Source organism: Ovis aries, chromosome 6 (assembly GCF_016772045.2).
Source record: "Ovis aries strain OAR_USU_Benz2616 breed Rambouillet chromosome 6, ARS-UI_Ramb_v3.0, whole genome shotgun sequence".
Classification (NCBI taxonomy): Eukaryota; Metazoa; Chordata; class Mammalia; order Artiodactyla; family Bovidae; genus Ovis; species Ovis aries.
Genome location: NC_056059.1, coordinates 58040421 through 58063528, shown reverse-complemented (window position 1 = coordinate 58063528; position 23108 = coordinate 58040421). Strand labels below are relative to the sequence as shown.

Below are 23108 nucleotides of genomic sequence, written 5' to 3'. Positions count from 1 at the left end.
ACTTTCACTTTTCACTTTTATGCACTGGAGAAGGAAATGGCAACCCACTCCAGTGTCCTTGCCTGGAGAATCCCAGGGACAGGGGAGCCTGGTGGGCTGCCGTCTATGGGGTCGCACAGAGTCGGACACGACTGAAGCGACTTAGCAGCAACAGCAGCATACTGGATCTACTAAATATTTCTAAGTAAATTTCTAAATGGAAAATAACTGTCCACCAACTTCAGATAGGTCTCCAAACATAAAGTTCAGATTCTTGCAACTTAATTATTTCATAGGGATTTTGCACAAAGTCACACACCCCTGAGTATGCGACAAGCTGACTCTCAGGCAGTATTTGCTCAGTCTAATCTACCCGCCTCTGTCCACACTGCCTGGACTTGTCCTTTCCTCTCTCTTTACAATATATTTAGTTGGAGTCACACTCCCTAGTCACCAATAGCTTTCTCTCCAGGTTTTAGCCCATCTATAGAAATCAGGGGGACTTTCCTGGTGGTCCACTGGTTGAGACTCCATGCTTCCAAAGCAGACGGTTCAATCTCTGGTCAGAACCCATACCTGTCCCAACTTGCCATGGGGTGTGGCCAAAAAAATTTTTTTAATTTTTAAATCAGAACCCCCAAATTATAGAAAATTCTATTTATCCTTCACTTATCCTTACTGCTCTGCAAATACCATGGTTTTTAAATTAAGAGTTTGCTTTATTAGTATTTTCTAAGTGGGACAAAATAGATGGGACAGTACAAATATCCCTGTTTCAATTTTTTTTTTTCACCTTGAAGAAAGGTTAAACTTGCCTGTTTAACTGAAGTTTGCAGTACCAGAATATAAATGCAAAGAAGTCACAGTCGCTCTAAGCACCAAAAATATTGTAAAAGGCATGTGCTAAGCACACCTTATAAGCAGACTTTTGTGTCTCTCATGCCATGGGCTGCAGACACCTGGGCTGTCGCAGGTGCCCCCCGCAAGGTGGAGCAGACAGACACCCAGGGGCACCCCTGATAGCACGCACTCTGCCTGGCACGGTCTGGTTGATGCAGTGATCTCTGGGGCCCTCAACTGCCTGTGGATCTGGAGGTCTCATAGCTGGAGGTAAACACACAGAAGGTATGTGAGCCCAAGTGGTCCCAGGCCACAGTGGAAACGCTGCTCTCTGCACCTTAAGGTTGGGAAGCAGACAATGGCAGAGGATAAAGATGCTTGATCTGTCAGAAGAAAATTCAGACAGATATAAAGAGATCAACCTCCCTCCCAGCGCACCCTAGTCCCAGGGCTAACACGTGGGGAAGGAAGATGATTAACTGAAGGCAAGTCTCTATGTCAAAATGCTCTGAAACGTGTTGCTGCCTGGCCAGCAATGGGACACAGGGGCAGGCTGAAAACAAACACCCCACGCAGAGAGAAGCAGGCCCACGGCGCCACACCCAACTTCCTGGCTGGGGTGTGGTTTCATGGGAGCTGTGGGGCACGGGCCCATGGCTCCAGTCCTGCCCACCAGTTCTGTGCTTTGGGTAAGTGACTTCACCCACTCCAAGCCTCTGCTCCCTCATCTGTGAAACTGGTGTAATAAGAACACCGACCTTCATAAGGTTGACTGGGAATTAAAGGAAACAACTCATGTAGAGCACTGGCCAAAAATAAGGGTGTGATGTGTTAATTATTACAGCAACTCAAGAGTTGTGTTTTTATTTTCTCTTCTCTATTTTATACGAAGAGTTCCTACCATATAATTTAAAAGGCTGCTGCTGCTGCTAAGTCGCTTCAGTCGTGTCCGACTCTGTGCTAACCCAGAGACGGCAGCCCACCAGGCTCCCCCGTCCCTGGGATTCTCCAGGCAAGACAGCATTTCTTAATTCTGTTAAGAGCAAAAAGGAAATAAGCAGGAAGAAGGAAGGAGTTGAGAAATCACTAAGGACCAAGTATTATGTTTGTAAGAATCTGAGCAGGCTACTTGTCTTCCCTTAGAAGTCATGGAGCCTGGGGGCTGGAGGAACCTGATGATAAAGATAATGCTTAAGCAAATAACCAGAGTATGTTTCAAAGTGAGAAAGGCTATGGAAAAAATCACAGTAAGGAGACGAGGAATATCTGAAGGGATGGGGGTGCAACTTGAAGTAGAGTGGCTGCTGCAGCCTCAGTGAAAAGATGATGTTCAGCAATAATCTGAAGCAGGTGGGGGGTTACTCGTGGGGATTTGGGGGTGGGGGGGTGGGGCGGGGAGGAAGCAGTCCAGGCAGACGGAACAGCCCAAGCACAGGCCTCAGGAAGGAGCCCACATGGCGAGCATGAGGGTTCCAAGCAGAAGCCTCTCTCAGAGAGGCCAGGACACTGTGCCATGCCCGTCACCCAGGGCAGCATCAGGTTCCCTGGGACACCTTCCTGCAGCAGACAGTGGGAAAGTCAACAGCAGCTGCATAGTCTGGGCCCTGACGATCAGTGAGGACGGGGGCGAAGGAGCAGAAGGCAGAGCCTGCGGCGCGTAGTACTGTTCCATCACAGAGAGACACCGAGGGCAAGCCTCGTTAACTTTACACAGCTTGCCACAACGCACTGGCCACCAGCACGAGCTTCAGCACCACCCCCAAAGGACTGGATGACACTGTGACACTTCACAGGTGTGAACTAGATGAACACTGCCTTAGAAATCTTTCTCCATCAAGACCAGCTGGGACTCAGTCCAATTTTGAAATAACAGTTCACGCCCCAGGGGACAAGATATGGTAAGAGCCAAGAATGTGAGTTAATCACCTAAAGCAGAGAGAGGCTACGAAAGTGACCTTGTATACCTAGAGAGGAATGCGCTGCATGGGTGGGAGATGGAGGGACGCGGAGCTGGGTGCTGGGTCCCTCAGGGCTGACTATGCTCAGGGACAGGACTCTGATTAGAGGGGACTCGGCAGTAACACTGTGCCGGGGCGAAGGACTGAGGGCAGTCAGCCTGGAGAAGAGTTTCAGAGGAAGCAGCACCCCCATGACCCTCTGTCATCTGAAGAAAGGAAGTGCAAACAAGTGCATTCTGTGTGGCTCAGAGACCAGGAGGAAGGAGGGATGGAACCACAGGGAGACAGGATGTGGCTCCATCTAAGGAAGCTCATTAGAGCCACTCCAGAGTGGGCCAGGCTGCTCCACACAGCGTCCATGGCCCATAACACACTCCTGGCCACTGCGCTGAGTGTTTGAACGCACTGTCGGTACATGTTACACATCTGAATACACTAAAGACGTCACACACACTTCGAGCGCCACCAGTCCCCACACACTACCGCCACTGCCACACGGGGGCCCTGTTGTCAGACAGCGAACTCCATGTCTGGTGTTATTGCTGTTCTGTGGTTGCGATCACAAATCACAACTCAGGGTCCCCTCCTGGGGCTCCTTCCCTCTGGTCCCTTCCTCTCCCCTCTGCCCCCACCTTCCACTCCCCCAAAGAAAGGAAGAGCCCTCTGCAGCATGAGGCCCGTTCATAGCAGCCCGGCCAGAAGGCCTGGCCACTGGCTCACCATGATCGCAGACAGTCAAAACCCAGATTGCTCAGCCCAGAGGTCCCCCACAGCTCCAGCGGCAGGAAGATGTGGGTGAGCAGCTCCACGGCGGCCCCCGGTGGAGGGGCCGAGGCCAGAGCAGCTTCCAGTGGGACCACCAGAGTGACTTCCACACAGGAGTGGTGACTATACCAGACACATTTGCACCACTGGTTTTTTCTAACATTATGAATTCGGAACATTTTTCACACTGTCAGTAAAAACATCACACTCCCTTATTTCAATCAGTGTGGCAATAACCTCTGGGGCAATAACCACAGATCCCATCTCATCACCTGCATGCTTCTGCCCAGCTGTTTCAGAGTGTCCAAAAGTCATCAAAAAACGCTGTCTCCTGCAAAGACCATCGTAAGAATACAACATGGAGTTAAATATCCATTTCTAACAATATTCCCAGACTAAACTGATTTAATAGTTTCCTGCTTCACTTTCAAAGGGAGAACTCAGACACAGACAGTGGTGTTCCTCCCATCCCTCTTCTAGGTGCTGGGGTGACACAGGATCGCACGCACTCACGCTGCCCACAGTGCAGTCTCCTCGCCCAGTTTATCTTGGGGTTCTCCAGAGGACCGAGTGTTCACCAGCACTGACTAACCTTCTGACTCAGGTCCCCCCAGACACCGACTGGGAGTTAGGAGTGTCCGTCCTGTCCAGAAACTCGGGTTATTTCCAACACCAGAGCAGAGTGGCACGAGGGTGGGGCCTGAGGACACCATATTTCCTCAAAGGCCAGAGCTCCAACCAGGAGCTGTGCCTTTTATCTGTCTGGTGAAATGGCCACCACCCTTCTATCGCCACCTACCCTAGCAGACCCCTCTGCCTCAGAATTTTAACAAAAGAATTTTTTTAAAAAGAGAGAACTAGGTTACACAATCTGGCTGTTGAACATTAGCAGGCAATCCACAACATGAAAATAAAATCTTTGAAACTTTCTAAAATGATAGATTGAAATAAACTCAATTTACTAAAAAAAAATTTTAATCACACTGAATTAATAAAACCAGTGTTCCCTTACACTGCTCCTGCCAGGAAACATCGGTATAGGAACCTAAACACATCAGTGCTCCAAACTCAATAATGGTAACAAAAATGCTACCACTTTACATTTGACATGCCTTTAGGCTTTCAAAGTACTTTCACATTTATAATTTTATGTAATTCCATGAGATAGGAAGAGCCAACACTACTGTAACCATTTTATAATCAAAGACCTAAGTACAAATGAAGTTACATGTTTTACATCACAAAGCTAGCTGAGCCCAAACCCGGTTCTTATTTAATCTGGCAAAAGATTCAGGATCCAAATTAACACTAAGAATTCTGGGGGGAGTGGTGGGGAGGACGAGAGAAGAAACAATGAGAGGGGAGGGAACAAGGGTTCCTCCAACAGCCACACCTCCTCCCAAGACAGTTAGTTACATGGAACCTAGTCTGAAAACCCTCAGATCAGCCTTGGCTGTGTCCTCAGAGACAAAAAGAAGCATGAGTCTACACCACAGGCAATCTTGCAATCTGAGGAATTCAAGTAATCTTTGGAGAGTGACTGTTTCCCTGTGCTTCTGTAACACTTTCTGATTAGGAATATTTAGTAAAGCAAATACCTATTTTGAAAGTTTATGACCTCACTGGGCAAAGAAAAATCTTAATTTTAGTCAGTGGAACTTCATTTAAACTCCCCTTTCACCTTATAACTCAACATGCAAAAGCCTAAGAATAAACTTTAGCACATTCTCTACCACTCGCAATGCGAGTGGAAAAGAACTCGCCTCCCGACACAGGAGATTAAGGGACGCAGGTTGGATTCCTGGGTCAGGAAGATCCCCTGGAGGAGTGTATGGCAACCCACTCCAGTAATCTTGCCTGGAAAATCCCATGGACAGAGGAGCCTGACAGGCTGTGGTCCATAGGGTTGCAAAGAGTCGGACACAACTGAAGTGACTTACCATGGACACGCATACAGGTATACCTTGTTTTACTGTGCTTATTAGCTTTACTCTTGTTTTACTGTGCTTATTAGCTTTACCGTTCTTCACAGAGACTGCATTTGTTTAGAGACTGAATGTTTGTGGCAACCTTGAATTATCAGATGATGGTTAGCATCTTTAGCAATCGGGGTTTTTTAGCTAAGGTATGTGTGTTTTTTTTAGACATAATGTTATTGCACATTAAAAGACTGCACTGTAATGTCTACACTATACTACAGTGCAAACATAACCTTTATGTGCACTGAGAAATCAAAAAATTCATGTGATCCGCTTTACTGAGATATTCTTCTTATTGCATCTCTGAGGTCTGCATGCATTTCTTTGGAGGGCACAAAGATGATGAGAAAGAGTCTTTCCGTGACGCCAGACTGATGCACAGCAATCAACAAGGCACAAAGCAGCACAAGTGTGACCAGTGGGGTGGGGGTACCTAAGAAACCCACCATGCTAAGGCAGGGTGTAAACTGACACCTTGATTGCAGAGGGAGAAAACGGATACGCCTGGGAACATACTGGGAAGGGAAGGAAGGATGTGGGGGCATCGAGCTGAGCTCCCAACACTCCCCGGGGTGGGGGGTGGGTGGGGGTAGTCACAAAGGCTCAGAAGGAGCACTATTTGTAACACAAGGTGTTTGTTGTAAGCTGCTGAATGTTATTACAGGCTTCCTGGAATGTGGGATCCTCTGAAAACAGTGACAGGCATTGCCATTTGAACTTCCTAACCTGGGAACTTTAAAATCGGGGGATGACGTTAACTTGAAATCTCATTTCACCTCTTCTTTCACCAAACACAAAACTCAAGCCGGAATCCAGGCTCACATCGGGGGTGGGCCTCACCTTCGTATCTTTTGGGGGACTCGCAGGCCTTCTGGGGGGTGGCCACCCGAAGGAAGATCTGCTGCCTCCACGAGTGTCTCCGTGTCTTCACGGGGGTCCTGTTGGCATCATTGATGTGGTCGGCTTTGGACTCAAAGTCCCTAAAATTAAAGACAGTTGATTTATGACTGGTGGGGAGATACAAGCAGGTATTTTAGCTTGACTTTTTGTCTTTTTCAACCAAGCACTAAATTATAAATTATCTCTGTACCAGCAAATATAACTAGATAATCACAGGTGTCAATCAAGCTGGTGGTGGGGCAGCAGTCCTGCAGAACTGCTTTCTGAAAGGGTGCTCTTCATGGTAGACTATGGTTACATGTCCTTAATTTATTTTTATTATAAAAATATTACGAACTCCACTCCACAGTCCTTAACTTCCAACTGGGCCTCTCTTGATGCCACTTTAGAAAAGAAAAATGGCCTAAAGGTGGGGGGGGGTGGGCGCCGTCACCAGGGTCACAACCTCCCCTAGTCTGTGTGTGGGGAGATCTCCTTAGCAGAGCCCTATGTCTCCAAGCATTACCTCAAAAAACAAATAAACAAATAGATTACACAGAACCTGCAAGGGCAATAATGATGCAGCTACTTGCTAATGATGACTTTTAATACCCGTATGTTTTAAATGACAAAACAAAGTGTATTTTTCAATATACATAAATAACCATCATTAAGTTTTTTCCCATTCATAGGACAACCTGGGGAACCCTTGTAGGTTGCATCTGAATACATTCCCACAACTGAACGATCACCTGAACTTACAGATCAAACATCCTGACTGATTTACTGGCAGCCACATATGCTTATCCAGAAATACTCCTATCACTTAGAGAAATGGTTAAGACTTTCTCTAATTTTCTGAAAATAACAAAATATAAATAAACTAATTCTAGTCAAAACTGGTAACAAGTTGACTCCATATTTTTTCAATTACATTCAGTAAGAAAAAAGTGTAAGAGAGAAGATATAATAGATCTAGTGAAAATGACTTTGGAAATGGCAAAAGAACAGCTAAAAAATCCCTGTGTGTCTAACAAGCAACATATACACCCAGACTTGATGTATCTAAATTGAACCCTACCTTTGAGTGTTCATAAAGTCAGAGGTGTTATTTTCATCTACAGGAGCCAGAAATTTTAGAAAATTTGGCACAGAGGAAGAGGAATGAAGTTTTTTCCGCAGGGCATTACGGTAGGAGATGCTGAGAGTATGGTTGAAAAAAGAGTTTAGGATAAACACAAACACACAAACTGTAAAAACAAAACCTTCAAAACAGAAGACACATTTTATACATCTAATGATAAGAAAATTAAAGCAAGTAAGAAGTCAAAAACAGTTTACAAATGAGATTTAACTTTCATTTTCAGTCAAATAAAATTCTACTATTTTAAATGAAAAGAATCAATGAACTAATTAACAAACATCAGCCCATTCAGTTACACAAGATGAATAAATTCTAAGGATCTGCTGTGCAACAGTGTGCCTGCAGTTTACAAAGCAGTGCCCATATAGTTAGTAATATGTGAATACATTAAAAATGTGTTAAGAGGATAGATCTCATTTTAAGCATTTTGACCAAATAAAAACAAAACCACAGCAATAAAATTCAGTCCATCATCCCAAGTGATTCTTTCTTTTCAAAGTAGAAAAATGAGTTTTCTAAATTAATGAGGAAGTTTCTGAAATGGCACAAATTGCAACTTATATAATCAAGCACATTGCCGTTAAATGTGTGTGTGTGTGCTTGTGTGTGCTTGTGTGTGCTTGTGTGTGCGTGCACGTGTGTGCGCACGCGCACACACACACCAGAGCAGGGGAATGTGAAAAGAAGTATCACATCTTGCCCTCAAGATTGTTTTCATAATAATTTTGAGGGAATCAATCAATGACAAAATTAAATGGATTCAAATGATAGACTGAAAATAAGAAAAGCACAACCAAACAAGCACACACACACACACACAAGCGGTGGCCCCGGGGTCCTGCGTGGACATGCAGCACACCCTCTCTGCGTGACCGTCCTGGGAAGACCACCGACACTGAACTCCACGCGGGCGGCTCACCTCTTTGGCACGGCACTCCCACTCTGTTCTCCACTCGGGTTATGTTTGAGGTACTTAAAAAAATTAGGCGAGGAGGCGGAGGGGCTAAGACGAGGTGGAGAAGCAGGAGCTGAAGACTGACCTGAAGGACTTTGAGACTCGCCAACAGGTGGACAATTCCCACTAAACAGCAAGTAGAGAGGCAGGGGAGTTAGAGGGAGGGGGAGGGAGCACCGGAAAAGCAGAGGACACGCAGACACAGGAACGGTCACAGTCCGCGGGTGCTCTCCTCTTCAGCACCCTCATCCCCACTGGGAAAGCAGCTCAGTCAAGAGGGCGCCATGATAGGTCCTGCCTGATCACTTCCCACACTCGGAATGACCCCAAGACATCCATTTCCTCCACTCCCTTCTTAGGATCTGACAGGGAAAGAAATTTAATTAAGAGCCAAGGAAAGCAAAACAAAATCCAGAGTTTAAGAAATACATCTCTCTTCAAAATGAACAATAAGCTGCCTTGAATGTCAAAGTCTCATTTCCTGTGCAAAAGTGAGCAGAGAGGTCACGAGGGGTCACGCAGAGCAGAAGAGACATGTTGCAGGGAGACGGGGAGGACAGTCCCACGTCCTCCCACCATCCACACCAAACACGACCCTACAGGAAGCTGCGTTCTTAGGGGAGAAGGGAAATAGATGGTCAGGAATTCTGATTTCCTGCCACCTCTGGCTTGTGTGAAATAGCAGGCTTTAGCAAGAGGACTAGGAACCTCCAGACAGGAAGGTTTCCATCACCGCTGAAATGCCAGAAAAAGAGGGAGGGGAGCGCAGTGGAGGGGCAGAACAAAGAAGTGTGTGCACGGGGTTTTAAGGAACGTGATGAGAACCCATAAAGCCTCAAACTATGCTTGCCGTGGCTCCATGGGTAAACAATCTGCCTGCGGTGCAGGAGACAGAGGAGATGCAGGTTCCATCCCTGGGTTGGGAAGATCCCCTGGAGGAGAAAATGGCAACCGCCTCCAGTACTCCAGTATTCTGGAAAATTCCATGGGCAGAGAAGCCTGGCGGGCTACAGTCTATGGGGTTGCAAAGAGTTAAACGCAACTGATCACATGGCACATTCATCTCTAGAACATCACAGAATTGAGTATTAGCTTCTGAAGCAGGTCGTGCTTTGGGATCACAGCTATCCAGCCAAAGTCCAAAGAACCACGTAACTATTTTCAATAGCCAACTGGAAACAAAGCTGAAAGACTCTACAGCCTGACCTGAGACTGCTAGCACATGTCGCCCCTCACCAGCAACGTATCAGAGCGCTCCCCACCCCATGTGGACACGACACGTCCTGGTTTCTGTTGTCACTGGCCAGAGGGAGGCCGTGGCCATACACAGGTGTGGCCTGTTTCATATTTACAACGTGAGAAGCTTCAGATTTTTGAAGTGACTTTTACAGACACCCGTGTCCATCCATGGTCTCCCACACTTGAGGTCAAATTAGCCGCCACGGGACCCCGGAAGGAAGTGGAACTTCTGCTGCTGTACTGCTGACCCAGCTCTAGAAGCAGGACACTAACTGCTCGCTATGGCCCAAATTATTAAAATCAGTAAGTGTTACTGGAAGAATCCAGAATTCTCACACTGGAGGCGATTTTCGAGACCATCTATTCCAATAGTGTCCTGCAGTGGAGTGAAGTTAACTCTGCCAGTCAGGGACAGAGCAGGGACAGAGTCCCCACTTCACTGTGGCCCAGGCCTCCCCCCCCTCAAACAAGTACTCCCCTGCCCACCTGCTCGCTGCTCTCCTCTAGGCCAGTGGCAGCGTTCCCAGCCAAGGCTGCCCCTCAGACCACTATGCATCTCAAGGGCCATTTCTGCTCATCTTACCTGCTTCCTCACAGTCCCTGCACTTGGACAAGTCACGGGAATCTCTTACAACCACATCTCTCCCGAGGGAGGAAGGCGAGAAGGACACGTCACTGATTTGAGTTTTCTCTTTTTAAGCCAAGAGTGAAACTGGACTCGGGTTTCCTTTTCGCCCAACAGACACGCCTGGGATGCACATACCTGGCAGTAACACACGCCCCAGCTATTCATACAACAAATCTACATTTTCAACAAATCTTACTTTCGTTCACGAGGCGTCTCTGTGCTCACTGAGTGATACCTCACAAGTTTCCTTTGCGAGACCCCTGGAGACCCTCGCACCAGCTGTGGAGGCTCCTGGCATTCCACAGGGACGTGACTCAGGGTGTTGGCACGCCTTCGGAAGCCCTGCTTGGGCGAGAGCAGGGCTGGCTCTTCTGTGGGTTGGCTTTCCGAGTCACTGGACAGGTCGTCTGAGGAGCCGAGGAGCCTGAAGCAGCTCTCGGAGGTGGATAAGGCCTCCTTTTCACAGCCAGATGGCTCCTGGTAGCAGACAGACAGCACATCAGACATATCATAGGGCACTGGTGGCATTTACAAATCTCTGATTCCAGTGGCAGGAAAACATTTCAATATGTAAACACATCTTCTGGTCATAATCCCATCCAGAGGCCACCAAAAAAGGCAATAAAGGCCCATTATGCCTCCTCCTCGGGGGAGACAAAATGCTAGTGTGCAGGACAAACAGGAAACTGCCCAAGTTCAAGTGTGAAGAACATAAATTACAACAAGCAACCGCCCTAAGCAAAGACAAAATAGTTCTCTTTGCAGAAAACAAAACTCTTCCCGACTGCCTAAAACAAGTCTAGTGAGTGCTGTGTAACCTGTCTGCACTGTTTAAACAAATCAACTTCTTTATCTTGGCCAAGGGTATTCATACATGTGATACCCACTTTTTAAAGCTCTCTGAATTTGAGCTAATGTTTGGATTTAACTGGGTAATCTTGAGTGTTTAAAATTGCATCCTACATTATTCTTAGATATGGAAAATCTCTCTCTAGGCACTTATTGATATGATTCAGAGAAAATCACTTCTTCCTGCACTTCAATTTCCTCATCTGTGAAAGGGTACAGTGAAAATTTATCTCACTGGGTTTCAGGATTAAGCAAGAAAATACAACCAAAAGTACTCGTCCGCTGTAAAATGTTATGTAAATGTAAGTTATTATTTTATTAGGCACTCAATGAATTTCCTGAGTCCTCAAACATTTGTTAGGACTCACAACAATAATTTAATATCATAGGCTCTCAGGATGAATACTTTTTCAAAGGAATGAACTATCACCACTCACACTTAGCACTGGATGCCCAGGATGTGGCCAAGGGGGTAATGGTGAGGGGGAAGGGGGGATATATTTTTCTCAAATCAAGAAGTACAAAATAAGTATACCGGTTTGTCCCTACTGAAATTGCCAGAAGGGATGAATAAGTCAACATGAAAGGAGCGAATGCATCAAACGGTGGACTGGAGAATCTAAATTCCATCTGTTCATCTGACCTGTAACTGAAGGCCTCTTAAATAAGAGGCATTAAGGATTTTAATTTTAAAAAATTAAATTTATGTTTATTAAGGAGAGAGGTTAAAAGCACTTAACGTAACAGAAATTAGATTTAAAGAGCTTAATTCCCAATACCTTGTGAAATGTTAATCACTCTAACTGTAACGTAAATTTTTCATTCTTTAGGACTCTACAGTTACAAAGATTCTTTAAAGGTTTAAAATTGTGTCTAAGACAATCCACCGTGAAAACCTATTCATCTCAATTCTCATGATGTTAATGAGGGATGTTACCTCCAAATTATGTGAAAGAGTTAACCTTTAGCTTCATCTTACACCTCAAAGGGCCAATGGATGTCCAAAGAACATAGTGACATCAATTTAGTGGTCTGCCATAAACTTTTTAAAACAATAGAAAATACCAGTATGTATCATACACTGTTTACAGTAAATATTGTTTTATATAATTTTAATTTTATGTGTGAGCATGTATGTACGTGTGTTTGTGAACCATTTCACAATGTTGCTATGGTCTAAAAACTTGGAAAGCCACATGCCTAAAGGGGAACTCATGGCAGCTTCGATTCCTGTGGTAAGGGGCTGGCCTCCACAACAACTCCTCCTCTTCCCATTCCAGGGCACTCTGCCCTCCCCAGCATAAAACCTGAAATCCACTTTGCTGGCGGTTAAAAAGGTGAGCTAACCAGGCTTAAACGTCTGTGTGTTTAGAAGGCAAAAAATGAAAACAACGACATCATAGACACAGGTTTGTTACCAAAAAGAGCTGCTGGCTTGCTTATCACCACAAAGCTGTGCTTGGTGGCAGACATGGAAGGGTGAGGCTTATTTATGAAAATCGTGATGCTTAATGATAATCACAGAGTCAGCTAAAGGACCCAAGAATTTAAGCTGCATACTTCTCAGAATTCACAAACTCATGTTTGAGGTTTTCCCAACTTAAATTATTTTTAATATATTTCATTTAGATTTCATTGGAAAATCTACTAAAGAAAGAAATCCACTGATTGCCTTGTGATTAACTAGATCTCAGTGCCTGAAATTGTGCATTTTGCTCTTTGCTGTGGAAGAGGCCTCTGCTTTGCTAAGCACAGCTTGTGTGTCAGAGCAGACCTGCATGACCAGCCCTCCACCTGCATCATGAAATCTGGAAGCACCAAACGTTTCATGATGGCAGCTCTGAGGCTTCTTTGGCTCCTTCTGATAGGCCCTGTGTACAGGAGATGAGCAAGACCCATTTGTTGGTTTCTTCAGGGTGTCGTATAAGAAGAAACGTGCTTACTTTGCTGGTGTTACTGAACATGCTAGACATGGAGTTGTCCAGATCCAAACTGGCTGAGTGCTCCTGGAGGCCTCTGGCTTTATTACCCTATGGAAAGAAAAGCCGTCAAGTCATGACTCCTGAGGCTTCTGCAAAGACATTTGCTAGAAGCAATCTAGTCTATTTAATAACCGCAGGAAAAGTGCATTTCAGAAATGCTGCTGAGCACATATGTGCATTAAGACAATCAACATTTCTTTTTTTGTTTTTTTTTAAACCAACCTAAACACTCCAAAGCACCCTGAAGATTAGTCATTTGACAGGAATGATGGCAGGAGAGGAGACAGTGCATCTAGAAGAAAAGCAAGTGCTGAGTGGGCACACTCAACAACTCTCCTCTGAGTCACACAGCATGGTGAACTGCCAGCCTATGACACGCAAACCACAACCTCTCCGTTTGGGAGCTCTCAAAGGCAGGCCCCCTCCAACTCCAGTTTTGTAAATGAGCCGCTTTTAATGATCTGTAAGGATGCTGTAAAATTCTCAGAAACATCTTTGCACAAAATAAAATTTAACAAAAAAAAAAATTTCAATTGGGAGTGGTCTCTGAAATAAAAGAGAACCATAAGAAGATACTGCAAGTTCCAGAAAGGTGTGAAACTTTTGAGAGAAAAGAGAACTTTGATTTCTTAGAAGTGCCATCAAGGTATTTATACTCATGCTGGCAGTGTGGGGAAGGGCAGTAGTCAGTCATTGGTTAAAGAACTCCCAGATTGGTATATTTGTTCTTCCTGTAGAGCTCCCAGTCACAGATTTTTTCTGTCAAGTGCCAGATTAGTAACCTCTTAGACTTTGTAGACCATGTGGTATCCATGGCAATGACTCAACTCCGCAGAAAAGTATCCTGAGACAATAGGTAGCTGTGTTGCAATAAAACTTTATTCACAAAAGCAGGAAGTAGGGGACCTTCTAGTGGTCCAGTGGTTAAGATTCTGCACTTACAATGTAGTGGGGCTCAGGTTCGATTCCTGGTTAGGGAACTGCTGCTGCTGCTGCTAAGTCGCGTCAGTCGTGTCCAACTCTGTGCGACTCCATAGATGGCAGCCCACCAGGCTTCCCTGCCCCTGGGATTCTCCAGGCAAGAATACTGGAGTGGGTTGCTATTTCCTTCTCCAATGCATGAAAGTGAAAAGTGAAAGTGAAGTCGCTTGGTCATGTCCGACTCTTCGCAACCCCATGGACTGTAGCCTACCAGGCTCCTCTGTCCATGGGATTTTCCAGGCAAGAGTACTGAAGTCAGGTGCCATTGCCTTCTCCGTTGGGGAACTAAGATCCCCCCCAACACACACAAAAAACAACCAAGAGGTGAATGGCATTTTACCCCCAAGGGCCATGGTTTGCAGATCCTGCTATAAACAGTTCAAGACACATAACAACAGCAGCTAACAAAGGCAATTTTTAAACTGTACCTAGTGACGACAGGAGACCAGAACCCACACCTCAGTGTATGTAATCCATGCTCTTTACAGGGACTGGCCAACAAATAACATTCCTCTGGGAGCCAAAAATTCCACTGAACATAATACAAAAGAGTACAGAATTTTTTTAACCCTAAGTTATAAACTGAATTTCAAGGGTAGATAACATTTTTCTAACACTGAAAAGACACGAACAAGGCTTTACCCTTCTATACTCTATGATGAACACTGATGGAATGAAAGCAAAAAACTGAATTTCACGCTCTCTCAAAAACGGATTTAACTGAAATTAGGAGGAATTATGTCACTTACCCGAGACAAAATACTTTCTAAAGATTCTGTTAAAGACCTCTTCGCTTTGTTTTTCAGCATATCTAGCCTAAATCGAGTGGCACTTGATGGTAATTCACTTCCAATATTCTCTGCTGCAATCTGTGATGTCTAAAAGTGAAGCAATCGAAAGTTAAGCCACTTAGGTCTTCCTTCCCTCCTTCTCTCCTTCCTTTGTAAAGGACTGAAAAATTTCTAGGATGCATCTTTTTGATCCTAGGTCACATTCTTTCTGCGACTTCATCTGCTCCTTGGTGACATGACTGCAAGTCTGGGAAATAACTCTGCCTCAAAGAGCTGCACTACCCACTCCAAACAAAACAGGGAAAAGCACTTAGAAGCCAATCAGTTCACAAGGAGTTTAGAGCTCAGGCTCTGCAGATGGATCAGAGACATGTCATTCACTAGCTATGGCCTTGTGCAAATTACTTTCTCTGAGCCACAATTTCCTCTTCTGTAAATTGAAACCAACCTCAAGATCTAATCATAGGACTTTGTTATAACAGTAAAACATGTAAAACAATGGGCACAGCTTCCAGTACAAAGGGGACTATGATTAGCTTTTCAAATTAAAGTAACAGCTTACTTTTGGGGGTGATTCAGAGGGTGAGACAATAAATCTAATCAACTGAAGAATCCATCCTGCCCACAATAATCTCTTCATCCCCTCCCACAGAGTTCTTTTTCCTCTCTCCTGTGGTTTCCATCATCTCATTATTCACTGTCCTCTGCAACCCAGTCTCTCCCTTAACCGACCATAACATGAAATGACAACATAAAAGTTTGTCAATCACAAAATCAAATTTAGTCTTACTTATCAGAGCTATGCTTAACAAACAAACAAAATAAAGAAATAAAATTCTCTAGATTAAACTGTTTCTTCTATGGATTCTTACCTGAATGCTTCCTGCTAGATGATGATTTTGTTAGAAAAACACACAACCACATCCTCCATTACTCTAACACCAACTATCCTTTGTTGTTATATATTTCAAGCATACAGAAGAGTGTGCAGATTAATACCTTAAATGCCTTCATACCACCCCTAGCTTTAGCTAAGTTAACATTTTGCAGGTGTTGAGAAGAACAATAATCAGCATAGGCTCCAGCATTCACTCAAAAAATTATATATCCTGAGGGAGTGTGTTATTAGTCGCAGTTTGGTCCTATGCAATCATTTACCAAGAATTAGAGCCTATCCAGGCTCAAGTCAGTCTCTAGAGCTAAGAGAATTATCCACAAAGAACCCACAGGGGCTTGCATTTGACTCAACACCAGTTCACTCCTCAGAAGCTGAAGACTTGATTTCAACCAAAGTTTTCACAAAGGAGAAGCATTTTGAATAATTTTGATACATAGAGAAAATACTGGCTAAAAGATTGGTAGCATGTAGAAGATCCTTCAGAGACAGAAGAAAAACTACACTGCGGTTTTCTTTTTATAAATCAAGCCCTAAGAATCTCTGTATACTTAATTCAATGCTTTTTCTAGTCTCCTCTATTGTCTAAAAAGGTTCTTTTCTATGTCTATCACCATAACTCAAATGTAATCTGAAAATACAATCTTTAGAAAATAGTTCACATTTAGAAAATAACACAGTCCTTGTTTATTTTAAACTAAGCATCTAGAAGTTTCTCCTTTGAAGCTGATGCTGGTTTTTGGATAAGCTTCTTGTTTGGGGCTCCAGAGTGACTTGTACTGCAGTCCCCATACTGCCCATGCCAAGACTGAGGGGTGAACTCTAAGCATGAGCATTTGGAGCCAAGGTTTAAATTCTGAAGCTAGGATGAAGTTCTCAGCTCAGAACCCACCATCCAGGGGTGTCACAGAGTATCCACCGGCAGCCTTGTTCACAATAACCAGCACCTAAAATTAACTCTGGTGTCCATCAAAAGGAGAATGGAGAAACAAACCATGCTGCTGACGCAATGGAATAAAAAGGAACATACTACTGATTTATGCAACAACAGGGATGAATATCAAAAATATCCTTATTTTTTTTTCCAACTCCACACCCCCAGCATGCTAAGTAAAACAGAAGCTCTGTATCTGAGCAGCATATAAACCAGGCTAATACTGTATGCAATTGATCAGTAGTGCTATCTTACATTCACACTGCATTTTTAGTACAAAGAATTTCCAGGCACTTTACGTAATTGTGAAAGAAGCTGTACAACGTCACCCTCATTTTATCAGGGAGAAAGGTGAGATGAGAGGGCCTGGCTCCTTGCAGTTCAAGGAGCTCATTCAGGTAGCAGCATTCACTCGACGCCCTACTCTAGTCCCTGTCAGAGAAACCACTCTGTCCCCATCACAGTGACACAGACAGAAACTTGCCTCACCTTTTCCAAGCACAATCTAAACATTTCTAAATTTTCCCTACATATGTAACAAGTGAAAATAAATTGCAGAGAGGAAAAGAGGTTTCAAAGCTTCAAAAATTCTCAAGACTCTGTTTTCCAGAGTGTCCTGGTGAAATCAGACAAAGAGACAAAATGCCATACCTGTTTTATCTCCCCAATATGGATGTGAACTTTTTGCTTCTCTTCATATAAACATCTCAGGAAAGAAATAATCAATTCATTCTCTCGTTGCTCATTTCTTGGTCTCAATTTCTTAAGGTTAAAAAAAAAAAGAATATTTTACATTAATTTTTAATTGTCACCAAGACTGCTAAACCATTTATTTGAAAATGCTCAGCTTCCACCATCGACTAGTGCTTTTACCCAATCATTTCACCAGGGGGCACCAATGATCCTAAAAGTGAAGATAATTTTTAAAAAGAAATAGACAATGAAGCCAGTGGGCCAGATTTGGCTTCTGACCTCTGATGTCCTTATACCTAAAATAAACATTTCACATCAGATAGAGGCATAGTTAAAATATTTAATAAATACTCTTGAAAACATCAGAAAAGGACAACGGCCACGATGCCTGCACATTTATAAACTCTCACGCTTAGGGAAGCAGAAAGGAAAATAGCAACTGACCCAGGGTCATGGCTCCTTTCACGTATCAAACATGTTCATCAGGAAGCGTTTTCTGGGAGTCCCAGAAGGCATACACTTGCACACAAAATTTCATGGCACAGACTCAACTTTTTTTTGCTTGTATTTTAAAAATTCTTTGCACTCCTTTTATTTTTCGGGCAAGGTAGTGGCAAAGCACACAGAACTAGAAATCAGGTCATGTAGGTTCAAGGTGCTGCCTGGAAAAGGGATCAAAGGCAACTCATTTAAGCTCAGCCTCTCTGTCTGTTCAAATGAAGATTATGCACGCAATACACTCCAAGGTCTCCTCCAGCTCCCAGACTCTTTGGACTTGAAATACCAGAGTTCATGTTTAGAAGACCATCTAATTTAATGTATTCAATTATTTTCCTTGAATATAAAGCAAACAAAACTGAATTACTCTGGAGATACACAAAGCCTGCAGTTTATAAACTTTAGAAGCATACTCTTTTTATATATGTATAATGGCAGTTTTTCACTGCCCTGCTTCTTCTCTCTCCCTACCCCAAGCCTCTAGCTTGCCCTTTAAAACCAAGTCTGGGTACATAATAAACATATCAACTACACAAGCATCTGAGGCTGAATCAAGGCTGTTCTGAGCAGCCCAGCTAACTAAGGAACAAGTTTACCCTCTGTGTCATAGACTCGAAAGAGAGCAGAGGTAACACCTAACCCAGACCTTCCAACATTCCCTCCCTTAAATACAAAGATCATTTTAAAATAAGCTGTTCCTGCTGCTCAAGGAAATGGTAGTAAATGATCAGAAGAATTAACCCTGAAATAAACTATAGACTTCAGTTACCATGTCAGTACTGGCTCAATTGTAATAAAGGTACCACACTAAGACAAGACATTAATAGGAAAAACCGGCTTGAGGAAGGGGAAAGGGCATGAGAAGTTTTACGGGAACTCTGTATTTCCACCCACTTTTTCTGTAAAACTACCCTAAAAAATAAGTCTATTAAAAAAAAAAAAAACTGCAAGAAAGAGAAGCAGACGGGAATTATGAAGCCTCTGAGCAGGTACCCGAGAGCTGACCCATTCTTTCTTTTCCTAATCTTCAGTGAAACTTTTGGGCTCTCTCACAAGAAAATCTGTATTTTCTTTGGAGAAATTCTTCATAATCAATTATTTCCAATATCAAAACAGCCCAAGAATGCAGCAGTAAGAGAGGAGCATTATTAGTACATTCTCGTTTCCTCAATATATACATGAAAGAAACTACTGGAATGGACAAAAATGAGACTAAATTGAGCAGTGTACTCCCACAGCTGCTGGCCAGACACTGCATCACGGAGCTCGTTAAACATCACAGGGTAAAAACACTACGGCTGAGAAGATCACGTCTGTGGTGTCACACAAGGTCAAGAAATAAGCACTTCCTTTTTTTTTTTTTAGTTTTTTATTTTTTAAATTTTAAAATCTTTAATTCTTACATGCGTTCCCAAACATGAGCACTTCCTTAAAATAACTGAAACATGGCTGTGCGCTACCCTTCCATTGAGCGAGGTCTCCTGAATGCCTCCCAGGGAACTTTACCATTCTCCACAGGGGAAAATCATTATTTCCTGAAGGTGACTTAATCTCATAAACATTCATGAGTCAGAGAGACAGGTCTAAGGAAACTAATGGGGAATCAAGTTGGATAATATCGCTTTGCAGTCAAAATTAACTTGCTTATTCAAAGTTAACCTATGGAGTCAGGTCAAGAATCAGGATGCCGGTTACCTGGGGCAGGACCGAGGTGGGGTTCTGAGGCTAGAAATGCTCTATTTCCTAACCTGTGTGTTGCTGCAACGTATATTCATCTTATTAAAATTCACTGAAATACAGTCAAAATGTTATAATAAAGTTGTTAAATATATTTATTATATATAATAACTATAAACCTTTAAAACTGATTATATCATGTATAACATATAATTATATAGCATATATAATTATGTATTTTATTTAATAACTATAAACCTTTAAAAACTGAGGTATAATTATATATAACATAATTATATATTATATATTACTTATATATATAGGCATTATGTATGTAATATCTACAAACCTTTAAAAATTGTTAATCACTACATCGTATGCCTGAAACTTACATACTATTATACATCAACTATACCTCAAAGCAAGTTTATTTCATTGACCTACACAACACTGATTTGTATGCTTTTCTATCATTAGTTAATTTTTTAAGAAAGAACAATACAAAACAATTGCCTGTTAAAAGTAACAAAGCCAGTTTCGTTATGTTTCTTAACCTCCTTTCTATGAGGCGTGGGGCTATAAACCGGTTATAAAAGCATTATGAGAGTCAGTTTCCAACACTGTCTACGAATACCAGCATGCTGAGAAGGTCTATGGTCTTCTGAGGAGTCTACTTAAAATGCTTAGTTGGACAATGACACCTTTCTAAAAAATTATAATGAAATCTTGTACAAAGCATTTTAAAACCGTGGAAAAATCCAACTAAGACCCTATATATTCTGTTCAAGAGGGGGGAAAAAAAGCTCCTCTAGCTATTAATCTTTAACTTGTAAAATCATGTCATGTTATTTAATCCATTATCAACATTTATTGAGTATACATCTACTTGGTTTACCTACTCAGTTGAGTATTAAGTCATTCTTCGAAATACACTCAAACAGATGAAGAGAATTTGACTTCTGAGACATTTTCTTTAGTAGCCCTACTCAGCTTGGAAGCAACTTCTCCCTAGGACAACCGACGAGGACTCAGCACAGCCGGCCAGCAGGGGCCAGCACAAGGACAGAGCCAGATCCCGCCAGCAGGGAGGCTTCTCACATGTCCACTTAGACGTGTTTGGAAACTGTAAATTTCAAAAAGGTCATAAATTTTAAAAAGTGGCTCCGCAGTGTCATGAGTTCTCCTAGAGAAGGGTTAGCACATCCACATGCCCATATGGCACCAAAGCCTCCTCTCAGAGCTCAGAGTCAAGGCCAGCTTGTTGGCAGCAGCAGTGATAAACCTCAGCATCATTTACACAGTAATTAATTTATTTTCCTTTATGGCTCCACTTGGGTTGCACTTATTTTTCCCCATGAAACATTTATTTACAAAAACAATGAATATGTAAGCTTTGTGCTTAGTTGCTCAGTTGTGTCCAGCTCTTTGTGACCCTGTGGACTATAGCCCACCAGACTCCTCCCCACCCATAGAGATTCTCCAAGCAAGAATACTGGAGTGGGTTGCCATGCCTTCCTCCACGGGATCTTCTCAACCCAGGGACTGAATCCAGGTCTCCCACACTGCAGGCAGATTCTTTACCATCTGAGCCACCAGGGAAGCCCAGTGTATGCTTTAAGTACAATTATTTCAATAGTAATTACATTTGTTTTATAAAAACTTGCCCTTGGAGAATTCCTCAGAAACAACTTTTCTCCAGGAAAGACTGAAAGGAAAAATAATAACCATTCTATTTATAAGAGGTCTCATGACACTGCAAAGCCACCTTTTCCTTATGATCCATTCAAAATGCATGATTTTCAAATGCATTAGCAGGCACTACTACCTAAAAAGAAACTAGTGACCTGGTTTATATAATATTTTATAAAAAACAAGAACAGTCATTGAGGAAATAACAAGACTATCAATAAGCCATCAGAAGACAAGATCCATGTTAAGTGTGTGTTATTCAAAGAAGAGCTACACCTACAAGGGTGAAGGACAAAGTACAAGCTGGTTATGCAAAGCCAATGAACAATATGACTTCTTTTTGGTCTTTAAACAAAAATTACAGAGCCTGCTACAACAACACATAGGGATCCTAGTATATTAACGGCATGAATTTTCTGAAGCAAACTTCTGTCACTGATGTTCTCTAAAGTCTCTTCGTTGTAATATACTGGAGTGTCTCACATGGATCAAAGAGAACCTCAGAATCACATCCATCAGGAACTTATCACTGCTGCAGAAGAATAGCTGGGGTGTTACCTTCCCTGATTCACCACACTGCTCAGGGGAAAGTTACACAGTGCTGTCTAAATGAAAAAGAAACCAAAGGCACATTAGGGGAGGAAGGAATCTTCTATTGCTTGCTAAAGAGACTTGATGGCACTACAATAAAGTAAGCCAGCATCCGATGAAAAAGGCCCCAGCTCCCATCACAAACGCATTAACAATCAGAAGCAAATTGTCCATCCATTTAAGAATTCTAAGTACCAATCACGTTAACTCTGTCTGAGAGTACTGTGTACTCAGCACTCTAAAGATCCTTTAAGGAAATTAAGCAGTGTCTCAATTCAGAAGAACACAAGAAAATTTAAACACAACTAATAACTGTGAAACAACTGAGTCTGAGTGAACTCCGGGAGTGGGTGATGGACAGGGAGACCTGGCGTGCTGCGATTCGTGGGGATGCAAAGAATCGGACACAACTGAGCGACTGAACTGAACTGAATAATTGTGAAAATAACATTCTAAGCTATTTATAAAATTCAAACTCTTTCTAATTCTACTGCAGAAGACCTAGGAAAGGAGAACTGAGAACATGTGATTAAAAAGAGAAAGACAATTCTTCAATTTCTCACTCTTAACAGAAGACAGACCACGGGTCCTGTCTCTAGCCTTTCCCCAGTGAGGAGGAAGGGAACACTGACAACCCAGACTCACTGGCCTTCCTGCTTTGTTTGAAGACCCCTCTCTGCGCAAAGCCCCTGCCTCTCTCCTCACAAGGGACTTATGCTTTGTTCTGCCGTGATCGCCTCCCGAGAAAAAGTGCCAGGAAACCACAGAAAACGTCCTTTTGCAAAAGCAGACGTGACATTTTTGATGAGCTCATCAAAGATTCATAATGAACGGACATGCCAGCACACAGAACGTGGTCTCCCCGAGATACATGCATCTAAATGCAAGGATGAGAGTGAGTTTCCAGGGTTAAAGCAGGAACCCAATGAGCTTGGGTTTTGGCCTATATTTTATGTTTAGATTTGATAATACTATATAGTGTAGGCAACATTTAAATGTATTTTCAAAACTGAAAAAAAAAAAAAAAAAAGAGCAAGGAGGGAAACTTATGTTCAACTTCATATACAAAATGTTATATCCTTAAGACTCCCACACTGAGGTCTGAAATCCTGAGTGGAACGGAGCTAACAGAAGTCTCCGGGGAGAGTAGTGCTCAGGGACC

The 23108-nt window shown here is 43.0% G+C and overlaps 1 protein-coding gene across 15 annotated transcripts in view; it reads right to left on the bottom strand.

Moving 5' to 3' along the window:
• The window catches only part of TBC1D1 (TBC1 domain family member 1), a 225338-nt gene that overhangs the window by 80474 nt on the left and 121756 nt on the right, over nt 1–23108 (bottom strand). For 6 of the 15 annotated variants that reach the window (XR_009601146.1, XM_012179797.5, XM_060417586.1 and 3 more), the window contains 7 exons: nt 17450–17560; nt 14928–15056; nt 13159–13245; nt 10563–10843; nt 8464–8625; nt 7482–7601; nt 6362–6501 (listed from right to left, as the gene is read on the bottom strand). Coding sequence is in view for 14 of the 15 variants with exons in the window: in XM_012179797.5 (XP_012035187.2) it covers nt 6362–6501; nt 7482–7601; nt 8464–8625; nt 10563–10843; nt 13159–13245; nt 14928–15056; nt 17450–17560 (1030 nt within the window). In the remaining variant the exon portion in view is untranslated. The remainder of the gene's footprint in view (nt 1–6361; nt 6502–7481; nt 7602–8463; nt 8626–10562; nt 10844–13158; nt 13246–14927; nt 15057–17449; nt 17561–23108) is intronic. The other 9 variants (XM_012179799.5, XM_060417588.1, XM_004009765.6 and 6 more) reach the window with 7 other exon arrangements.